Source organism: Penicillium canescens, assembly GCF_028828765.1.
Source record: "Penicillium canescens strain IBT 15451 chromosome Unknown utg000010l_segment0_segment0, whole genome shotgun sequence".
Taxonomy (NCBI): domain Eukaryota; kingdom Fungi; phylum Ascomycota; class Eurotiomycetes; order Eurotiales; family Aspergillaceae; genus Penicillium; species Penicillium canescens.
The window spans coordinates 1777970-1796313 of record NW_026703972.1 but is presented as its reverse complement, the minus strand read 5'-3'; the positions used below and the strand labels follow the sequence as shown (position 1 = coordinate 1796313).

The 18344-nt window shown below is 47.8% G+C and overlaps 2 protein-coding genes across 2 annotated transcripts; both read right to left on the bottom strand.

The window, feature by feature from the left end:
• Window positions 1–812: 812 nt before the first annotated feature.
• On the bottom strand, window positions 813–1169 carry N7446_012373 (uncharacterized protein; the record flags this gene model as incomplete). Its single annotated transcript, XM_058521115.1, has 3 exons — window positions 955–1169; window positions 889–906; window positions 813–839 (listed from the first exon to the last, which is right to left on the bottom strand). The coding sequence occupies exons 1-3, from the start codon at window positions 1138–1140 to the stop codon at window positions 813–815; spliced, it is 231 nt and encodes a 76-aa protein (XP_058366481.1). The 5' UTR covers window positions 1141–1169.
• A 5988-nt stretch (window positions 1170–7157) lies between these two features.
• On the bottom strand, window positions 7158–7959 carry N7446_012372 (retrotransposon gag protein; the record flags this gene model as incomplete). The annotated part of the gene is made up of 2 exons (XM_058521114.1): window positions 7158–7328; window positions 7381–7959. The coding sequence occupies 2 exons, from the start codon at window positions 7957–7959 to the stop codon at window positions 7158–7160; spliced, it is 750 nt and encodes a 249-aa protein (XP_058366480.1).
• Window positions 7960–18344: the final 10385 nt, after the last annotated feature.

Sequence of the window (18344 nt, the reverse complement as noted above, 5' to 3'; positions counted from 1 at the left end):
ACCAGTTTTCCCAACGGCCAGCGAAATTACCTGTTCATTCAAGCTCTAACCCTAAATCTTAGTGTGCGAAAGGCGGAACAGCCTCGAGCCTATTATTAGTGAAAGCCTTTGTAATTGTAGCTTATGCAGAGCAAACTTCTTCAGGAAAACCCCCTCGCTAAGAGGCAATGACTAATAGTATCTTGCACAGGTAGGTTTACTGGAGCACGACACTCAAAAACCAGCGGCGATCTTTGGTGGATGCCACGTAGGAAATGCCACTCTAATCGATACTTTGACCATTCCCTCGCTTTCTCTTGAACCACAAACCACAATGTAAATAAACTGAGGACTGTGAATTCAACAATCTAGTTGAATGTTGGTGGTCCAAGTCCACCGTTCCATATAAGTATTCCAACCAGATGAGCCTCCGTGCTACGGTAGTCCATTCCCCAGATCCGCGGTCACCGGTAAGGTCGAGCCTATGGAATTTGTCTTTCTCGCCAAAAAGCTATTGCATATAGTTTGGCCATACTGTACTGCGGTACTCCGTACTTTCGCTTCATTTTGGGTTGCGCGACTGGACTGGAGGATTTCGAGCTCATATTCATTGATCTTTGGTAGAATATAAATGCGAACAAGATAAACCCCGCTCCGTAAACCACCAACAAGGGAAATTCGAACGAACGTCACCCTTGGCTTCCTCCGTAACCAGAGTATCCTTCACAACTCCTTCCACTACACCATCCTTTGCGCGGCCATCCCGGCCGTCGGCTGCCGCTATTATGTTCGCTTAGATCAAGTTACCGCTCCATGTCTCAACGTCAGGTTTGCTACCACATCCGATTGTTCAACACTGTCTACCGCATTATTAAGCTGTAAAAGAGGCGACCTTGGTATAAGACAAACCTGGCAGACTTCGCCATTCTATACAGGTTAGTACTCTTAACTATATTGCATAATGGTGGGACCTACCGGACAAGAACCTCTAGAGTAGATGATGCCAGCTTCATTGCATCCACCGACAGCAAAACAGCATTCGCCACCATCATCGCAGTAGGCATTAACGTCCTGGTCCGCAATCTGGTAATCGGTGCAAGGATCTGCAATAGTGAAGGTAGCAAGGCTAACAAGGCCTGCTACTAGAATAGTCAACTTCATAATGTGTTGAGTAGCGACAAGGAGAGGGGTTTCACAGGAGTTGGATATAGATAAAACAGAACTTGGTTATCCGATGGGTATTATATATGTATTTTCTGGGCCTACTTCGTAGCTTCCTCATGTGAGGCTTAATGACAAACTGAACTTATTGGACAAGCACTCTGGCCAATGGAGAAAATGCCTCACGAGTACACGTATTCTGCCTAGCTTATACCGAGCTGTCGCTCTGGACTGACTACTCAGTGCGAGAAAGCGTCGGCGAAGATGGGGATACAAGTTGGTAATTTGTTTGGGGGCAGATTGCTCTTTTTTGCTGGAGACCGGGATGCAACGTGTCCTTCTTCCCTCCATTAAACTATGTACTTAAGGGCCAAACTGACTGGAACGTAATTTCAAGTCATCCTAATCCAAACAGAACTCTGCTGTTCAGCGATCACAGTCTCCCTCCCCACGCTCAGGCCCCTTGTTCGGCAGGTACTTGGTGTTAGTTGGTTGAACAGTGGTTCCTTGAGTGATACCCATTCCTCACGGACGCCAATTATAGCGTCAAGACCAGCCTATCATATTCCTCTGGATGCATTCGGGGTCACAAGATGGGAGGAGCGAGATCATTATGAGCCCGGCCACCCGAGGTCCGATCATGAGGGGGTTGAGCTAGGGAACAACACGACGTTCACGGCGGAACCGCAATATGAGGGTGCTAGTGGTCTGACGGATGAAGGTGATAGCTTGAGACTATAATTGAGGACTCCTGCAAAATCCTGCCATGATCGGATACATCCGTATATTAGGCAGGAGGACGAAGTCCAACTGTATTTGTATTAGATATAGTAATTCTAAAGAAGGCTATAAAATATTATTCCACCCAGAAGTTATCCCAACTACCAATCGCCAATTTATCTTATTCCTAGCTGTCAAAAAACGTATTCCTAGCTGTCAAGAGCGTATCACTCTGTGTATCTTCTCTCTCAACATACTCAGCCCTTGGCGTACAAATCCGTGGTAATCAGTATTTTACAGCCCTAGTCTACAATTATCATCTGATGTATGAGATATCTAGGGCATTGGATTATGATGATGAAATGAACACAATATGCATGGTAGTTAGCCGGGATATATTGATTGCTTTATAACCTTAAAAGTGTATAAGGATTGAGATTTTAGAGAATGATAATCGGCATTACTTAACGCTAGATCCCATATTTCCCATTACGGATTAGCGTTACAGTACGTCCCGAAACCGGTGTGACCACTTTCACTCTTCCACTGAATCTTATCAGTTCAAGCTAAAAGTGTATGGACTAGTATGCATATTTGACGAATGAGATCAAGCGGAACCAATTCAAGATGAAAAAATGATTGATTGAACAGAAAGCGTGCGGTCGAGGGCAGGTTGAAATACCCCCGGAATGTGGTGATACTCGGTGGTTATAACACCGAGATTGCGAATTCAACCAAATTACTATACAAAACACAAAGAAAGGTGGGTTCCTGGGCAACCAATCGCATGCTAGTGGTAAATAACCACTCCCTGCGCTGACAAATCTCTAGCGCCGATGCCAATATACACTAGCCTATTTCTGGAGTTGTTCCGGCGTACACCTGTCAGTTCTACACACATGTAATTTTTTATACACATATTACATATGTAGTACCTCCAGGTTTGTATTAACGTGTTTGCCAAGCGAGCCGCCACCCCAAGCGAGCCGCCACCCCACCGCTATCTAATTATTTTAAATGCATTTATCTTAACCAAAACGCCATTAAAATTCGATAAGCTAAACTCGAGGTCTATTAGGACATGTAGTTATTCTATGACCCTGAATTCCACATACACTACACTTCGTTTTTGCCCTCGTACGCGGCTGAGAAGGTGCCGGAGCTAGCCCTGCCTCATAGGATCCTTGTGCTAAAACTGCTTGCTCTGGCTGTGAAGGGTCGAAGCAAGTCTTGATTCAAACTAGCTAAGCCGTCATGCTGTCTATCAAAAGCTTAAGGAAAGGAAGATCTACGTGGCCGTGCAGCGGTGTAAACATGCCTAGTCACGTGGTCAGCACGTGATGTATACGGGCCCTGGCCCGTTACAGTACCCCCCCTCCCCTCCGTCACCCATTAAGAGTGAGTTAACGTGCGTTGAGTCGGAGATTGGTCTATCGTGTGTCGAAACGTCACCGAACCGCTCCTCAAACGCTTCTAATGCGGAGCAGTCTTGCAAGTTCTTCACAGGTTCCCATGTTAACTCCGCGTAGCCAAGCCACTTCACTAACACTTCGCGACGTCGCCCTCTACCAATCTTCCTCGTTCTTGCTGCTATAACTTCCTCGACCTGGTATTCGAGTTCGTTACCGACTTGTATCGGTGGCGGCTGTGAATCGTCTACGAATTGAGAGTGTAGCGGATCCGTCGCGGCTGGCCTAACGAGTTCGACATGGAAGACTGGGTGTATACCGGACGGGACGTCGAGTTTAACTGTGTGTGGTGTCGGGACTTCTAGCACTGTATAGCGCGCATGTAACCAGTCGAGCTTCTTCGATAGTCTCTGCGAGCGGACGTTCCGGAGGTTCAACCATACTTTATCGCCCGTACGGTAGACTGGTGCAGCTTGCCTTGTCCGGTTCGACTGATTCTGTTGCTTCTCTTGTGCGTTTGCGATTGCTGCTTGTGCCCATTCGGTGGCTTCTCGTAGGCGGTTCACGAACTTTTCGCCAGCGTTTTCCGGTCCACTCGCTGCTTCTTGTACGTTTCCTTGTTCAAGCAACCCAATCGGCTCGATATGATAGCCGTGTGTGAAGAAGAAAGGTGAAAGTCCTGTCGACGCTGCTTCTCGGTTGTTTATCGCTCCCGTAACAATAGGCAATAGACTTTTCCAGTCCGTTTGTGCGTAAGAGGCGAATATCCGTAGGATTCGTTCGACTTCTTGATTCGCTCGCTCTGTAGATCCGTCTGATTGAGGGTGAAAGGCAGTGGATAATCGGCGTTGAATCCCTAGCCTTTCGCATACGCGTTCCCAGAACCCACTCACGAATTGTGAGCCTCGATCACTCTTGATAGCTACCGGTAGTCCATGATACATGTAGAAATGTATTAGGAATACGTCCGCTAGGGCGTCCGCTGTAATCGACTTTATAGCTACGGTGATAACGCTCTTAGTGAGTCTGTCCGTGACTACTAGGCAATTCGTAGCGCCTTCATGCCCCGAGGGTGGTAGGTCGGTAATAAAGTCCATTGAGATCTCGGCCCATATTCGGTCAGGTATTGGAAGTGGTTTAAGCAGGCCCTGCTTAGTGTCACGCCAAATCGTGCTTCTTCCGCAAACTGTACAATTTCGGAGGAATCTTCGTACGTCCTTCGCCGCACCGGGCCAGAAAAACCGGCGAGACAGTATCGCATAGGTGGCGTCTCGACCTGGGTGACCCGTAATATGAGAGTCATGGACACGTTGTATCACTCCAGTCCGTAAGGGTTCGTTATCTGGGATCCAGATACGGTCACGGAAGCAAAGAAGTCCTTGTTCGTTCAACTGGCATTCGGCGAGGCTTATTTTAACGTCTATTTCGGCTGCGATTCGTCGCTCTCCGTCCTTCAGCGCTTGAGAGATCGTACGGTACACTTGGTCGGACTTTCGGCTCGTTTCCCAGAGAGATTGTAGTGTGGGCTCCTCGAATAGAGGGACTGGGGTCTCGAAGTCTAAAGTGGAGTCGTCTACTTGGACCCGTTCAGTGTTCACGTTCACCTTTTCGTGTATAGACCGCGGGTGGTTCGATGTCGTTTCGTCGGCGTTTTCTTGGGGAGTTTCCACGGTCTGGCCCGTATCCACGTTCACTTTCTCGAACATATATCGGAAGCGATTCGATATCCTTTCGTCAGCGTTTCCCTGAGGAGCATCCTGGGTTCGTCTTGAAAGGGCGTCCGGTCTAGAAGCTAGCTTTCCAGGACGGTACTGTAGGTCGAAATCGAACTCTGAGAGTAGGTCTGACCAACGCATTTGCCGTTCGTTTAGGTGCCTCGCTTTTGCGAAATATCGAAGGTTCTTATGGTCTGTGAGAATCTTGAATTTCGGTACCATTTTGAGTTCAGGCCGCCATTCACGAAGTGCGCGTATAATCGCTAGTAGTTCCTTGTCGTGTATCTCGTAGTTCGATTCCGCCGGATTCAGTTTTTGAGATAGGTAAGCGACAGGTCGTAAAGAACCATCATCGGAGACTTGGGATAGGACTGCTCCAGTAGCCCAGCCGGACGCGTCTGCTTCCACAATTGTTTCTCGGCCTTCTTCGAAATGAGCTAGTATCGGTGCATCGATAAACTTTTCCTTCAATTCTGTGAATGCTCGTTGGCAGGCGTCGTTCCACGTGAATAAGGCTTCTTTTCGCGTTAACTCGATTAAAGGTTTCGCATAGTCAGCGAAACGCGGTATAAACGAGCGGTAAAAGTTGGCGAATCCAATGAAACTCCGTACGTCTTTTACTGATTTAGGCACTTCCCATGATCGAATTGCGTCCACCTTCTTTGGGTCAACACAGACACCCTGCCCAGCGCGGATGATAAAACCAAGGTATTTCACAGAGTCGCGTTCGAATTCGGACTTCTTAATGTCGCATTGAAGTCCGGCATCCCGCAGTTTTCCTAATACTTCGCTGACCTTTCGTTGGTGATCCGCTAGCGAATCGCTAGAGTAGATGATGATATCATCTACGTATGCGGACACAAAATCATCGAGGTGTTCTTGTAGCACTTGGTTGATATACCGTTGGAAGGTTGCGGGAGCGCCAGTAAGACCGAAGGGTGTTACGTTCCACTCGTAAAGACCGTATCGTGTTCGAAAGGCCGTTTTCCATTCTTCGCCAGATTGTACACGGATTTTATGGAAAGCGGCAATAATATCGAGTTTCGTGAACCAGCGAGCGCTGGCCATATTCCGTAAGGTTTCCTTGATCAAGGGTAATGGGTATCGGTCCTTAATCGTGAGTTCGTTAAGACCTCGGTAGTCTACACAAAAACGTATTCCTCCACCAGGTTTTCGGACGAGTAACACTGGCGAAGCGGCAGGCGACTTGCTAACTCGAATAAAGTTCTTATCGAGTAACTCTGTCAAGGTCTTTCGTAACACTAGTAGCTCTTCTCGATTCATGCCGTAAAGGGGCCCATAGGGCGGGGGAACTTCGTTGCCTGACGCGTCTTTTCGTAGCGGTATACGATGATCGATTCTTACTCGATGAGGAGGAAGTTGGTCCGCTAGCTGTTGACTAAACACGTCTAACCAAGGCCAGTACTGCTTAGGGAGTCGCGTTTTCGGGTCGACTGGGTCTTTCGTCTGTAAAGCTTTCTCGATATCAGCCAGAGTTACTTTGCCGATTCGTAAGCGTTCTGGTTGCGTTTCGTTGTCGATGATCTGGTAGAGCTGGGATGCTGAGATGTTCGTCACTCGAAGAGGTTTCATTCCTGGAGGTGCGATCGAGGGGTTCGCTCGATTCCAGCACCGGGTCGTTCTGTCCTCCTTGTCTCGAATGTCAAGATAGCCTTTCGCTGGCGAATAGACACCTTTCACCTCGATTAACCATGGGTTTCCGAGAATCATTGCGTCGAGTTGTCCGTAGATAACATACGCATAGACTCGTCCTTGTCTGTGACCATGGATATCGGCGTCAAAGTACGTCACATACTCGATTCGTCCCTGGTTCCCCACTACACCGTCTAACGTTCGAGTAGGTATACGAATGCGCGGGAGATCAAAGCTTTCGACAAGAGAATGACTAACAGTGGCGTAGCAAAGACAGCCACTATCAACTAGTGCTTGCGTTGACTGAATTTCGTTTAATTGTACATCAACTTTGAAAGGCTTATTCTCTTGTTCACACAGCTTTTTCACTCCGTTTCGCTCCTGTTTGCGACTGATAACAGGAGCTACTCGTTTTCCGAACTCTCTTCGTCGTGTGATGGAGTAGCCGCTCTTAGTGATTTGCTTCTCCAACTTGTTTTCTTCTTTAGTGTCGAGACACTAGCATTTTGGTTGCTTTCCTCTACCGCTGCGGTAGTGACACGAGGGCGTTGAAGTGCTTGCTGTGGTGGCTTCGCGGGTAATAGAGGGCATTGACGGATGCTACATCCATCCCTTCCGCAGCGGAAACATCGGCCTTCTCTCCGCCGGCATTCGAGTACGTCCGGAGAGACCCATTTCGCTCGTTTTCCCGCTAGCTGTTGGTCTTCGCTAGCGTTTCGTGGCTGACTTGCCCGCTGATAGACGTTATTCACGGTAGTCCGAGTAGGTGTCCAATCCATAGGATCGTGCGTTATGTCACCAGCATGTCTACCTCTCTGGGGTCGATTGATATCGAGGGCGTCCCTATCGGTGCTGATCTCGTGTAGGCGGGAGATCAGTCCCATAAAGGTAGCGGGAATGCCGCGATTCATTAGCGAATTGGTCATAGTTCGATTTAACGAACCTAGTAAGATTTGTCGCTTTGCTTCATCATGCCACTCGAGTGCGCCAGCGTCCGCGAATTCCTTTTCTAGTTGAGGAAGGAATTTTGAGAAAGGTTGGTCTTCGCGTTGCCGTATCTGGTGGAGGCGCCTCGCTGCTCTAGCTTGCGAGTTCGGGTCTCCGTATATCTGCTCTAGGTGGTCTAAGAGCTCCTTCGCAGTGCCGTCGTTTCGCCGTAGTTTCACGTACGTTCCGGTGTTTTTCCACGCGAGTTTCTCCAAGCGGGAGAAGACATACGCGAATTGGTCCTGATCGTTACCGATAGCAAGACCGTCCACGCTTAGCTTATTTTCCATTGTAATCCGCCAGGTAGGCCATTCGGTAGTGCTACCAGCAAACATTGAAGGGTCTGGGAGGCGAGCTCTCGGAGGGTGAGCTATAACTCCAGTTTGTTGATCGGACCTTTTCGTAGGTTCTATCGTTTCACTCGTGGTTCGCTGGAGAGTAGGGGTAGGTTCGCTAGGTGTAATGGTACTCCGTAACAAAGCCTCCAGTCTATCAATTCGTTCGTCTTGTGCTTGGATCGCGTTTTCTTGTGCTTGAATCACGTTTTCTTGCCTTGCATGGTTTTGGGCAATTTGTTGCATTAGGGACTGAGCCCAATTCGGGGGGCTTGATGATTCGCTGCCTCCCGCCATCGTTTCGTCTACGTCTCGTTGCTGTTACGCTATGGTTTCGCTCGTTGATCGCTATAGCGGCACTCAGTAGCACACGCTCTTTTTCGTTCGTTGGTAGCGGTTCTCAGTGACACGCGCTCGTTCGTTCGTCGGTCTCGTTGGGTGGATAAGAAGCTTTTGATATGTGAAGGGTCGAAGCAAGTCTTGATTCAAACTAGCTAAGCCGTCATGCTGTCTATCAAAAGCTTAAGGAAAGGAAGATCTACGTGGCCGTGCAGCGGTGTAAACATGCCTAGTCACGTGGTCAGCACGTGATGTATACGGGCCCTGGCCCGTTACAGAAATGGGCCATTTTAGGATAGGTGTAATAGGAGTAGTCAGCAAAGCCATGAATTGCGAGGTCCGTTAGAAAGTATAGGTAGAGAGATAAGATATATTAGCTAGTATTATAGTAATAAACGGGTGAGGGTTAGTATTAGTGTAAGGGGTAAGGGTTATATTAGTGAGAGGGGTAAGGGTTATATTAGTGAGAAGGGTAAGGGTTAGTATTACTAAAAGGGGTGAGGGTTTTAAAAGATATAGGGGGTAGGGTTTTAATAGTAAGAGGGTGAGATTTAATAGATAGGTAGGTAAAGTATAGTGAGAGAGGTGAGGTGTAATTAGACCTCGAAAGGATCCGTTCTGATCTGTATCCGGATCCGCCCCGATCCGCCTTTGGGGCGGATCCGGATCTAGTTCTTCGATCCGCGGGGCGGTTCTATAAATCTTTGATCCGCCCTGTACGGGGCGGATTGATCCGCCGGATTAACAAAAAGGACAAACATAAGAAACCCTGTGATATGCATATTTTATGTAGATTTGGGCTGTATTTTTAAGTATTTGGCTTACAGATTAATCAAAAAAGTATACTAATGAAATAGAAATTGATTTGGAACTCTCTAATTCTATTAAATCTAGGGCTTTAAGTACTCCCATTCACCATCATCCCGCTTTGAACGCTTTGGAACCCGCCCTGATGTACGCCTCTGAGTACCACTTGCATCCTGCAGATTTGAATTATCAGGTAGCGGGATCTCATCCTCTTGGACTTCTTCATCCTCGTCTCCGAGTTCAATCAGAGGTGTATCTCTGATATCTCTAAGAGGTCTTTTACCAAGCGCAACCCTGCTCGGGCCCTGCGATGGTTGAGCCTTAGCTGAGAAATCTTCTTCAGTATCACTGATTAGATCAAACATATCATCATCTAGCCTTTCGCTCTTCCTTTTCTCCTTCACTGCTTGTATCTCCTGTGCTGTAAGATACTCCTCTATCAAAGTATGCTGATCACTTTCAATGTCAAACCTCGATGTACATAAATACATCATAAGATCCTGGATAGTTGTCGGTTTAAGAGACCCTCGGCGGTAATGACAGATATCACGAGCAGTATTGAAGAGTCGTTCAACACCAGAACCAGTCGCAGGAATAGAAAGAACATCGCGTGCAAGGCTCGCAAGAACTGGGAACTCATACTGATTACACTTCCAAAAGACACATGGATTAATCTTGCGAGTACCTAGTAAAGGATTAGTAAGAGATAATAAAAGGTATTTAGTAATGATTCACTTACTACTTCCAAGATATTGTGTAAGCTCATCGTCTTGGTTGATCTCACACCCCTGGGCTTTCTGCCTGTCACCTATCTGATCAACTATAGAGAACTGCTCTATAGAAGAAACTCCATGCAACGCTGGCCGAGTTTCAAAGTAACGCTTCTTGTATGGCTCAAGGTATTTTTCAAGACTCTCGCGGTATTGTTTGCGATAAGGCCCATTCCAGTCCTTCCCAGAGAAGTATTCAAGCTTGTTCTGGGGTGCCATGATAGTCGCAATCGCATAGAGATCACCATAGGCCTTGTCGGTCTCGGCATAATAGTCTCTTAGCTTCTGTGTTGCATATTCGAGAGCGGTTCGCATTATTATCTGCCATCTTGCTTTCTTTCGTCTAAGCTGGTCCCTAGACCTCTCGAGATGATCGAATAGCTGATTGTAGATACTAAAGACTATATGGATAGTGACATCCTTAGTCTTTGAGAGAACACTTGTGAAGTTGAAGAAGGGTTGTGTGATAGAAAGAAGATAGTCAATCTGCTTCCATTCGTCCTTAGTGAGCACAAGGTCAGAGAGGCCACACTCAGAGCAATACTTGTCGCAGATAGTCTGTAGTCTTTTGGCACGCTGGAGCATCAGAAATGTAGAATTCCACCGGGTTTTAACGTCCTGCATCAGAACAAGCTTTGGTTCTTTGGACTGGAGCTCGAGGAATTGCTCTCTACGCTGAGGGCTTCTATTAACCCAGACTGCTAGTCGCCGAACCTAGGTTGATATTAGTATAATATTAGCTAAGAAAGAAGGAGGGGGGGGGGGGATTTCTTACCTTATTAAGGGTAAGCACGATATCTTTCTTCTCTCCATGAGCTTTACCCCGGGACTCAGAATCTGTCCATTCCATTTCTTCTCGGTCATTCTTTGGGGCTGCTTCCATCCTGCCGAGAAGCTCGTTTAAACTGAGTTGAATAACATGTGCCATACACGGGATTCGAACAATAGGGGTACCATCTGGTAACACGAGTGAATCAAGAGCTTTCATGATACTATCATGGAGCGTCGTGTTATTTGATGCATTGTCAGTGGTCATTGTTAAAACCCGATCTTCGATGTGATGTTTTTTTAAAAGATCCAAGAGGACAACACTAAGGTCGGCCCCTTTATGGCTTCCATGAAGTGGCTCAAATCCAAGCAAGATCTCACGGTAATGCCAGTCTATATCGATAAAATATCCGGTAATGGCCATAAAGGCTTGGCGGAAGGGCGAGGTCCAGCAGTCTAATGCAATAGAAAGCTTCGCACCTGACGGAAGCATCTGTAGAAGGCCTTTTTGGCGTTCTATCACTTTCGCCTGGATCTTCTGTCGTACTAGATATGCAGACAAAACCCGAGGCGGAGATGAGGCGAGACTAGCCAGTTTGACTAGTTTATGAAACCGAGGATGTTCAACAAACTGAAATGGTAGTCGTAACTCAGTAATTAGAGATATCACACACTCATCAAACTCCTCGAGGGTAAATTTCTCTGGCTGAGGGCCATTAAGTACCTAAGATAAACAAGTTAATTGTAGGTTCAAGGAGGAGTAGGCATAATAAAAATAAGTTCTAACATACCCCTGATTGAAGAAGCTTTCGAATATCCTGTGAGGGTTTCGATCTCCGGCAATTAACACCCTCCCGGACATGCTTATTTAGGGAGGATGTCCCACGATTTCCGACCGCGGGGTGGATGATAACCTGGCTGCATACTTTGCACATGACCTTAGGTGACCCATTTTGAATCATAGCAACCTGATAGAAGTGTTTCCAACAGTCCGCTTGGCGTCGTTTCTCGAAGATATTCCTTTTCATCTGACTTCCATACTCTGTCATCAACCACCACCCACAGAATTCATCATTCATCTCCTCAGTCCAGAGTATAAAGTGCTTCTGGTTTGTCGTAGGCCCAACACGTTCTAGAGTCGGTGGAACAGGAGGTACTATTAATGGTCGAGCGGAATCGCCGTCAGGTGTAAGGGTGGATGTCTGCTGAGATAGAGCACTAGGGGTAAAATATATTGCTCCGTCAGAAGGAATATCTGAAAGGTTATCTAGAGGATTATCCTCAAAGATAGAGGAAGGGTAGGTATCCGAGAACTGAGAGGCTTGACTTTGTGACATAGTGAATAAGTATCACTACTAACTTTAGTAAAGAGAAAGAAGGAGACTTACAGGGAGGAAAGAAGCGAGAAAGAAGGGAAATTAAAAGACGCGACCAGGAGCGCGAGCTGAACGACATTGTAGATATATCAATTCTAATATGGGCTAGGCGACCTACAGCCCTACTATATGATTGGCTTTAAGAGCAAAACGAGCCCACAATAGAACGGATCTTAACGGATTGATCCTGATCCGCCCTGGGAAAATCCTGACTGATCCGCCCCGCCCCGCCCTCCTAAAACCTTTTAGTATGTTTGAATTTGCCTGACTCTTTAATCCAAAGTATGCTATGTAGGCTACAGAGATAGGTATTTCGGTAGGAATCACTTATTAAAAACAAAGGAAGAAATGAAGTACCTTAGTTTATCAGCTAACTAATCATAAGGATATAATGATTTTAGAAGGCTTTGCTTTAAAATAGTTCAAGAAAGTTCCGAAAAAGTGTGACATGATACTTGGGTGAGAATATATATTTCCCATGTCATTACAACACCTCAACTTTACTTTAATAATTGGCTAACAACCAAGGTCGGAAATGATGTTACGACTTCTATTATTCAAATTCCATCGGTAAAATGATTTACATACGGTTTCAAAACATGAAATTTCAACCAAAAAATCACTAAATCTTAGGAGTTATTGACAAACTAAAGGAGCGGTCAAATACCGCTATGGCCTTTTGGGATAGGCTTGTTCATCGTTCACCCAATTTCCCCTAGTATTTGTATGGTATTCGGACTAAATTCGGATACGGTGTCATAACACGCCAGAGCACGGACAGTAGACTCCAGAGATCGCTGAACCGATCTACACACCTTCAATCAATCATCAGATTCTATTGGACATGTGCAGTACTAGCCAGTACATTAATTCCTCATCCTGACAGTTATGAGCCCGGTTGCCAGACTGTCTGAGAGATATTAGACGACCTTGCACTGTATCTTGCAGTCTACGAACCCCCTGAAGCGCTCGGTCGGATACCCCTGAACGACAGTCACCTCTTGTGAGCTCTTACGTTCAGCGCACGAAGATCCGCACCAAAGAAAAGCCGCCTTTGGAATCGACATAAGAGGAGAATCTGAGTATCTGAGCTACATCTTGTGCGAAGATGTCCGATATCACGAGGGAAGATCTGATGCAGGTCCCGCTTGACCAAAAGCTTCAATCAGAAGCGCAGTGGAGGGTCTGGATAGGCCATATCAAGTCAGCGGCTGTTGCAGAAGATGTATGGGACTACCTTGATCCGGAGAAGGCGGATGACGAGGTCCTGCAGGTGCCTAAGGCTCAGGAAGAGCCCTCGATACCACGGGATAACCGCCAACGGGAGAGAGATATCATGGAGCTAGATGATGCCGAACTCAAGAGATATACGTTCGCCGTTCAAGCGTATGATCGCCGCGACCAGCGCCGGCAGAGGCTATTGAAGACTATGTCACGGTTGAATAACCTCATCACCCGCTCGTTAGCTACGGAACACCACTATCTTGTTGTGGGAGAGGACTCACCGCGGAAGAAGCTAATAAAGTTATCTGAAACGTTTAAACCAAAGCCTCAAAGCCGCCAGCAACAACTTCGCCGAGCTTGGAGAGAAATGATTAGACAGAAGCCTCAAGGCGACACTAACCACTGGTTAACTCAGTGGGTTAGCCTATTTGAAGAGGGCAAGATCGCAGGCATACCCGACTGCTCCAACGGAGATCACTTCGCGATTCGAGATTTCTTGGACGCCATTCAATCAGTTGATGACACTTGGTGCACAGCCTGGCGCGAAAGGCTCGCAGATCAAGAGAAATCTGTCACGTTTCATGAGGTTATTGCTAGCTACCGTAGCCGCCGGGGGGATCTAGCGATCTCTAGCGGACGGAAGCAGCCAAAGATAGCTCTTGCTTCTTTGAACGGTGAACCTGAGGCTAAGCCTGTGGAGAAGACCTACCGGAAGAAATGTCCGTGTGGTAACACTCATCCCCAACATCACTTCTCTAAGTGCTTCTATCTTAATGAATCTATTCGACCAGAAGGATGGAAACCGAAAGAGGGCACTATTGAACGGATATCTGAAAACATCAAGCAGATGAGTCCTCAAGATCAAGAGAAAATCGTGAAAATACAGCAGAAGAAGGCCGAATCAGCTCACCTAGCCGGTACGGCTCCACAAGAGGGTCAGCCCCTAGTGTTCTTCGCCAATGATACTCAAGCTATCGCATCATCAGCGATGGACGAAGACCTTCTCAAAGATAGCTGGATTCTGGATTCTGGATCCACTGTTCACATCTGCAACGATCGCGAGCAATTCTTGACATATGCGCCGCGAAAAAGCACTGTTAAGACGGGTAAAACCGAGACACCGATGATAGGCTATGGGCAAGTCAGAATCACCGGAAGACACCCTCATACAGGTGCTGCGGTGCCTGTCATCCTAGATGACGTGTGGTACTCACCCGGCTTCCATACAAACTTGATCTCACTCTCTGTAATCGAGGACAAGGGCTTCTGCTTCAAATCTGATGAAAAAGCAGTCTTCAAAGGCAATGAAGCTGTTCTTGAGGTCGAGAGATATCACGGCCTCTACACAGTCATCTACAGCCCGAACCGCCAATCAGCTTTTGCCGGACGGCATTCGGAGAAGCCTCACCTCTCAGTGGCTTCAGCGAGGCGCTGGCATCGTCGGTTGGGCCACGCCTTTGATCAAAAGTTAGAGAAGCTACCGGAGATGGTTGATGGGGTCAAAATCGACGGAATATGCGAGGATAATCAACACGATAACCCTGAGAGATGCGAGGTCTGTCAATTGACCAAGGCTAAGCGTCAGATCTCTCGGCGGGCAACAGGCACGCCGTATGGAAAATACGGACGTATCCACTTCGACCTTGTTCAAATCGACCCAGGCTACAACGGAGACCGCTGGTTGACGCACTTTTACCTTGAAGGTGTTCGTCTCCACGCGGCCTATACACATGAGAAGAAGAATGGCTGCCAAGACGCGGTTAGTCAGTTTGTTGCACTAGCTAAGAAGCAGTGGAATCTTCCCATACGTGCATTCCGATATGATAACGAACGATCTGCTGGTCGCACAGTAGAGGACTTTCTGTTGAATGAAGGATTCATCATTGAACATAGTGTTGTGGGCACTCCAGAGCAGAACGGCTTCGCAGAGCGATCTGGGGGGTGATAATCACCATGGCTCGCGCTCTTATAGCCGATGCAGGCCTCCCGAAGAGTCTTTGGCCTGAAGCTGTCAAAGCCGCTGTATGGATCATCAACAGATCGCCCACAAAGCTACCAAACGGCCAGTGGATAGTCCCTTATCAAGAGGCTTTCCTTAATCAACCACAACAGCGTGTGAATCTCGCGAATCTAAGGATCTTCGGTTGCCGAGCGTATGTGCGGAAGCAAGGTATTCCGAACGCCGCGAAGATGGAGCCACGTGCCGAGATAGGCTACCTCGTCGGCTATGAAGCATCGAATATCTGGAGGGTATGGTTTCCACGTAGAGGATCCGTACGATCAGTGCGAGATGTTGTCTTTGATGAAAATGTGTTCTTCAACGCTCGAGAGCTAGAGAAGGAGTCTATCAGTGACATCCTAGAGTCTATGCCATGGGTTGTTGAAGAAAATGAGGATATCGACCACGGCACCTTTGCCTCCGGAATAAACCTGGATATTCCTCAACCAGTCAACGCGGGCTCGCAGGTGACGGAGCCACAGAGCTTGGATACGCCTTCCCAGGAGAAAGAAGCTACTTCGCAACTAGTGGAGACTCAACAAATGATGTCACCGTCACCCACGCCTCCCGTTCAGCCAGCGCAAGCCTCAGAGCCTCGTACGGCACCTAGAGACATCGTGGGAGATATCTCATCTCGCAACATTGTGTCTGGCTCACGCAGGCGAAGTTCCAGAGACACTAGTAATCTAGCCTTCTCAGTGGACGACGACGAAGAGGGTGTACTCGCTGCCTTCGCAACTGGCCTCAACGGATCCTACTCACACACGAGAACACACCGCGATGATCTACCCCCAGAGCCTCAATCTTGGAGAGAGATGTTGAATCACCCGTTTAACGAAGGCTTCCTAGCAGCTGCTGGACTTGAGGTCAAAACCATCGAACGGAAGGGCACTTTTGAGGTTATACGGCGTCCGAACGACCGTGGCGTGCAGGTCCTCCCATTGAAGTGGGTCTTCAACTATAAATTCGATAGTGACGGATATCTCGTGAAATTAAAGGCGAGAATCTGTGTGCGAGGAGACCTCCAGAAACTCTCTACAGAAGAGAAGTATTCAGCTACACTCGCCGCACGGACGGCCCGCGCCGTCCTCGCCTTGGTCCCTGCGTTTGACCTTGATACACATCAATTTGATGCTGTCAACGCCTTCCTAAATAGCTTGCTAGACGAAACGGTGATAACAGAGATGCCCGAGGGTTTTAGGCAGTCTGGCTATTGCTGGAAGCTACTGAGAGCTCTCTATGGCCTACGGAAATCTCCGAGGCTCTGGCAGCGCGAGGCCTCAAGGATCTTGACCCAACTAGGTCTCAAAGTCGTTCAAGAAGACCTCTGTCTCTTCGCAGCAGACGGTATCATTGTGTTCTTCTATGTAGACGACATAATTGTCGTCAATCACCCATCTCAGCGCCAGCGCGCGGCTGAGATCAGAGAAAAGCTTAACACCGCATGGGAATTGAGACACATGGGTGAAGCTTCATGGTTCCTTGGGATTCGTATAGTCCGTGATAGACAGCAGATGGCCCTCTGGCTCTGTCAGGACTCATACATCTCCTCTATGGCAAGCAGATATCACCTTACCACCCATCGTCGCTTTGATACACCCCTTGCGCCAGCTACATTAAAGCCGTATACTGGGCAAGCCACAAGTGAACGGATTAAGGAGTATCAGGAGAAGGTCGGCTCCGCTCAATATGCAACCACCATCACACGGCCAGATGCAGCCAAAGCAACCTCCACATTAGCTCAATTCCTCACGAATCCGGGTCCGGACCATCTAGAAGCCATCAACCGCGTGATATCATACCTCTATCACACACGCTTCCACGCCCTCACTTATCGCCCACGCCAATCCGAGGAGGATGAAGCCGTTACTCTCTTTAGTGATGCCTCGTTCGCCGATAACCCTGACCGGAAGAGCTCGGAGGGATATATCTGCAAGATCTTTGGAGGACCTGTTGACTGGAGAGCTGGCAAACAGCGCACGGTGACTACTAGCACAACCGAAGCGGAGCTGCTAGCGATCTCTGAGGCTGCGAGGACTATGAGCATGTGGAAACGCCTCTTTGAGGCTGTTCGCTTTGATCCAAAGCACGAGCTTGCTATCCGATGTGATAATCAACAGACAATTCGGCTTCTCACCAAGGAAGCTCCTCAGCTGCGGACGAAGCTACGTCATGTTGATATACACCACCTCTGGCTTCGTCAGGAGGTCCAGGCAGGCAGGATTCTCATCAAATGGACTGAGACGAAGGGTATGGCTGCGGACGGACTCACCAAGCTATTGCCACGTCAGAAGCATGCAGAATTCGTTCAAATGATGGGCATTGAGGATATTGGAAATCTGCTAGATTAACAAGAAGAGGTTGGAATTGTGCGAACGCTGGGGGGTGTGACAAACTAAAGGAGCGGTCAAATACCGCTATGGCCTTTTGGGATAGGCTTGTTCATCGTTCACCCAATTTCCCCTAGTATTTGTATGGTATTCGGACTAAATTCGGATACGGTGTCATAACACGCCAGAGCACGGACAGTAGACTCCAGAGATCGCTGAACCGATCTACACACCTTCAATCAATCATCAGATTCTATTGGACATGTGCAGTACTAGCCAGTACATTAATTCCTCATCCTGACAGTTATGAATGCATTGACCAGAACAAGTGTATATTACAGTATTTTATTTAGATAAGTCATCATTTATATCCGCCAAAACAGGAAAGTCTTGGCGAGTTTATGCAAATCAGGATCGAAACGGATTGATCCTAATCCGCCTTGCGTAGAACCGCGGTGCGGATCCGGATCAGGATTCAAAAGTTGGATCCGGATCCGCCCCATTTCGAGGTCTACGCGTTTTTGGATGGGGTGGCGGCTCGCTTGGGGTGGCGGCTCGCTTGGCAAACACGTTAGTTCGTGAATTCAATACATCTGACACCTCATTACCCCACCTCTTAAAGCAACCTCCCGTCCTTTTTATGCCAGGGCATTTTGATCAGCACAAAATTTCTACAAGGCTCACCGCCAGTTCTTGCGGAACTCCTGGATACAAGCAGTTATTCAGGCCGAAGCTGTTGGATTGTCTCCAAGTTGCGAAGGTCGCCTGGCTG